Raw genomic sequence first — 4,920 nt, 5'->3', positions numbered from 1 at the left:
TTAACAAACCATATGACGACTTAGCAGCTTCCTCATGGAAGTTTTCACCTCCTGGTTTCGAAGGGTATAAATCACAGGGTTCATCAAAGGAAAGATGACTGTGTGGAAGAGAGCAACAACTTTGTCTGCTGAGAAGGCCCTGAAGGGGCGAGTGTAGATGAAGATGGCAGGTCCAAACATGAGAAACACAATGATGATGTGCGTGGTGCACGTGGAGAGAGCCTTGCTTTTGCCCTCAGAAGAGGACCCCCGCACTCGGCACAGGATGACCGCATAGGAGGCCAGAAGCCCCAGGAAGCACAGAAGAGTGAGGAGGCCACTGTTGGAGACCATCAGGAGCTCCACGGCGAAGGTGTCTGTGCAGGCCAGCTTGATGACCTGTGGCACATCACAGAAGAAGTTATCCAGCTGGTTTGGGCCACAGAAGGGCAAGTGGAGAATAATGGCCACTTGTACAATGGAGTGGGTAAAGCCCCCGAGCCATGGTGCGACCAGCAAGACATAACAGGCTCTAGGGTTCATGATAGTGGAGTAGTGTAATGGCCGACAGATGGCAACATAGCGGTCAAAGGCCATCACAACAAGAAGGAGCATCTCTCCCGCTCCAAGGAAATGCAAGAAAAAGAGCTGAGTGATGCAGCCTCTGTAGGAGATTACCTTCTTCTCAGAGAGGAAGTCCACCAGCATCCTGGGAGCCACAATGAAGGAGTAGGATGCATCCAGGAAGGCCAAGTTGCCCAGAAAGAAGTAGAGGGGGGCAGAGAGGCCAGGGTCTGACCTAATGGTGAGAATGATGAGGAAGTTTCCAGGGAGGATGATAAGGTAGAAAACTGAGATCAACACAAAGACTAGAAGTTCGATGTCTTGTGACTGGGTGAGACCAAGTAGGATGAATTCTGTCACCACTGTGCTGTTCTTGCTCCCCATTATTCTTCAGTCTACAGAATAACAATGAGCAAAATGGCATCTGTTCATACCACTTTTCATCTCTTCCACTGAGAAATTTTAAGCAATATTGCTGGTGTTTTAAAGCACACTTTTAAGGAAACAAAACATGTGTTCTCTGTGATTGCTAAGCAGAATTTTTAGCAGCCTACTGTGATGGAAAGGAGCTTACAACACCTGGACCCATATCTGTGCATACAAATACTTATTCACGGTTTCACACACAGAGTACACTCATATTGAAACAAGAAAAAATAACACTTGATGCCTTTCAAATTAGTTTAAGGGTTTCCCTCCACTTAGAGACTTGCTGACCTCCTCAGCCATGCCTCACTCTGCTCTTAAGGGCTTATGAATATTCCCTTTACCTAATATTGCATTTTGTCATCCAGGTGCTCACAGTTTTTCTTGTTTCTTTTGATTGATGATTTTAGGACACAGGAAGGACTCTGAAAGATATGGTCACTTCCACTCTTCCTTTGTAAACATTTACTATCTATCTTCCACCTCTGTTCCCTCTCTGAAACACAGCTGAATTCCATACCTCTTAATGTCTTAAAGTCACTTTCCTCCTCCCATTTTCATGGACATCTTCTGTTCCTATGATTCTCAAATTGCACTCACCACAGAGATGGAGGGCACACGTGCATCAGATGGACATCACCACGCACAAAGTCAGTTCCTGGAAAAAGCCCAAAATCGATCTGACAGGGATAAGCGATTCATTCTGGTCAGACAAGGCAAAGGAGTGTAGAGCCTAAAATAAAGACCTGGGTGCTTTCACCATCTCTAATCACCTTGTAATTTCAGCTGATAGAAAAAATTCACCTGGTGCTGAAGATGGGTGATGGAGAGGGCATCTGTGGCCCTTCCAGCTTCCTCACATGCAGGCACATGTCTCAGGCAGCACTACACGAGCCTGGGTGGGCTGCGCCAGAATCGAGCCCTGTAGTCCCATGTTGAGCGCCTGCACCAGACTCCGTGGCCTTTGCCTACTTTTCCCCCCTTGCTTCTTCCTGACTTTAATGTTTTTCTATTCTTTCTGCCCTCATTTTGTCTACATACACCTGTTTTCTCAATCTTTTTCTACTGTTTACTTTCATTTTTTTAATATTTAAATTTCATTTTTAAATTTCTCTTCCTATAAATCTTGCTTTCACATCCTCATGATTCTTTCTCTATGTGCCCACTTTTTCTCAATCTGAACTATTTAACACTGTCTGTTTCTAATTAAATCTGGTAAATGCAAAGAGAATTATCTTTGTGCTTTGAAATAAATCTCCATTATGCCACCCATATCAAATGACTAAATTTGGTAAAAGCTTAGAAATGATCCTAGTTTTGATGCCGTGTTGAGTGTATGTTTTATATTATTAGTACTATTTTCTATTTTTACATGTTTTGCAAACTCTAGATCAGACCAATGAATTAAAAAAGAACTTATTTTGTACCAATGAGGATTATATGCAGCTTTAATAATTGCATAAATCTTCACCCAGACAACACTTAGCAATGTAATGCAATAATTATATTAAGGATGGTAGCCTCTGTATTCCTTTATGTTAGGGGATTAGACGGTGTCATAAATGTTATAAGAAGAGCTCTGATTTATGAATAATTCTTAGTTAAGTTACTAATTATGCAATATAGTAACTATATAACCACTGTCTTTTCAGCTATGAATTTATATTTACCTATAAAGGAGAAGTAATGTACCCACTCTTTATTCTTTAAAATGTCAATATGAAGGTCAAGTGAGATGACTAGTAGCCAATTTATATCTACTTCAACTAAATTAAGACAGAAAAAATTGTAATTTGAAAAATAGTAAGTGGACATTATGTTTGTAGCATTTTTGTCACTGTCCTGGAGGTAATCTCAGGGGTGATGCTGGTTGCTTAAATCTGAGACAAATCTGGGGTAAGAGCTTACACAGATTCAAGGAACATTCCATATCAAAGTTCTCTTACCTAGTTCAACCAGGGTTTGTCAGTGAAGTCTCTTGTTTGGAGATCCCTATCCCTAAGCTCTATCATAGTGATTAGTCTATGGGGAAGGAACTCATGCCAGTTAAGCGCATGAACCAAGAGCTTTTTGCACACTTAACTCTGAAGTTTATCTCTGGACTCAGCCTACCCCTTGTATGTGAGATTGCTGATTTCCTGTCCCCCTTATCTTTTATTTAGGGCTGGGGGTAAGTCAGTCATTTATATGGTTCCCTGCTTTAAACCCAGATTATGTTTCCCCAGTACCTTTCATTTTTTATAATAGTGAAATTAAATATATTAGTGGCTTTAAAATTATACAGAGCATTAAATGTGGAAGAAGGTTATTTGAGAAAAAGTCTAGAAAGTACTCCATGTCTTAATTTACATCTCACTGAATTTACCTTTCAATGTTTGCAGGATTATTCTTTTCTCATGTACTTTAAGGCAGTAGATGTCCCAGAGGAATAGTATGGCTGATTTTCTGTTTTCCTCCTTTCAATTTCTCTTAAACATGAAAAATAACCAAAATTTCACCTCATCAAAGTCCTCTGCTCTCTCTTCCTTCTGATGAAAATGTTGTGAACTAGTGATTCCAGATTTTTTCCTTAAATATACATTCACATGGTAGAATGTCATAGTGTCTGAAACTTACTCTACTACTTTGTGACGCAATAGAGAATATGCTTTGGGGTTTACAGCTACAGTTAGTCTGCAGGGTACTTCCAATGGGAATTATTAATTGTCAGTTAGAATTAGAAAAAGAAAAAAGACAGGAGCATTTTAAAGATTAAATATCTAAAATATGTGCTAGTTAAGGCCCCACCACATGTCACATTCAAATTTTAATTTTCATTTTTGAGATGTTTTATCTGTGATAGTGATAAAGAAATGACACATATATTTTTAGGCATATGAAAGTAGGAAGCCATGGGAGGTTACTGTAGATCTTATATAATTCATATAAATCATGAGAAAGCATTAATGTCTAATTAGTCACTTAAGACAAATATTATCAATATTTGGATATTTTTGATGCAGAAGAGGTAAGTAGCGATAGAATTTTTTACACATATTTTTCAGGGATAATTTCCCTTAAGTAAGAATAATTTATGGTTTCTTGGGCTAGTCACTCTAGGAATGTGACATCTCAAAAAAAAAAAAACTCTATATTTATTTATTTCACTGTCTGAACATATAGTTTCTGGTGCTACTATATAAAAGTGAAGATCTTTTGGTTTTTCAATTAAAGACTATCCCATTGAAGAACAACATTTGATGACACACAAAAAAACTTTTATTTTTTTCTTATATATTAAAAAAGACTCAGTAAATCTGAGTTGCACTAACACTAAATACTAAACTTTACTTTTCCAATAGAAATATAATATATATAGTACAGTATACTTGTATTCAACTTTATGATCTGAAAATCTGAAAATGCAGTGGATTTATTTTCCAGTTGGAAAATAAAATAGTCAAGAGAGAAGGAAATATTGTTTGGGCCTTTCCCCTAATACAATCTGTGCTGGACATAAATATTTTAAAAATATATCAGTTTTGTTTCTGTGAAAGTCTATCTTTTGGATAAATTCCCAGAGAGACAAAAAACTAAAAATACAATTTGAACTTAGGGAAGAATAGACAGAAAAATGAAAAGTCACGTGGAACTAATGGGAGAAAAAATGAAGAGACACAGAATTCATGTACCTGGTGATATATAAATCATAAAGTTCTTTATATAGATACAGAGAAAGAAAGTTTGATAGGGAATGATAAGAGGGTGGGGAGAGGAAAAGAAGAGATCTTTGGAAAGGCAAAGTATTTTGTTTTGGTCTGTTTTAATTTTTTGATTTATGTGCTCACATACTTCCCAGAGATCAACCTCATTTCTTAGAATTTATCACTCTGCTTTAGAATTAACTAAAAGTAATATTGAGATCTTTGCTAGTCTATAGTAAGTCTCCTTTCTGTTGAGATTTTTTTTTTT

At 37.5% G+C, this 4,920-nt stretch overlaps 1 protein-coding gene across 1 annotated transcript; it reads right to left on the bottom strand.

The window, feature by feature from the left end:
- On the bottom strand, window positions 1-927 carry LOC101628814 (olfactory receptor 4N5). Its single transcript, XM_012734052.1, has one exon. The coding sequence runs from the start codon at window positions 925-927 to the stop codon at window positions 1-3; it is 927 nt and encodes a 308-aa protein (XP_012589506.1).
- Window positions 928-4,920: the final 3,993 nt, after the last annotated feature.

The sequence above is a fragment of the Condylura cristata genome, unplaced genomic scaffold, assembly GCF_000260355.1.
Source record: "Condylura cristata isolate star-nosed mole 26May11 unplaced genomic scaffold, ConCri1.0 scaffold00045, whole genome shotgun sequence".
Taxonomy (NCBI): Eukaryota; Metazoa; Chordata; class Mammalia; order Eulipotyphla; family Talpidae; genus Condylura; species Condylura cristata.
This window is presented reverse-complemented; position numbering and strand designations above follow the sequence as displayed.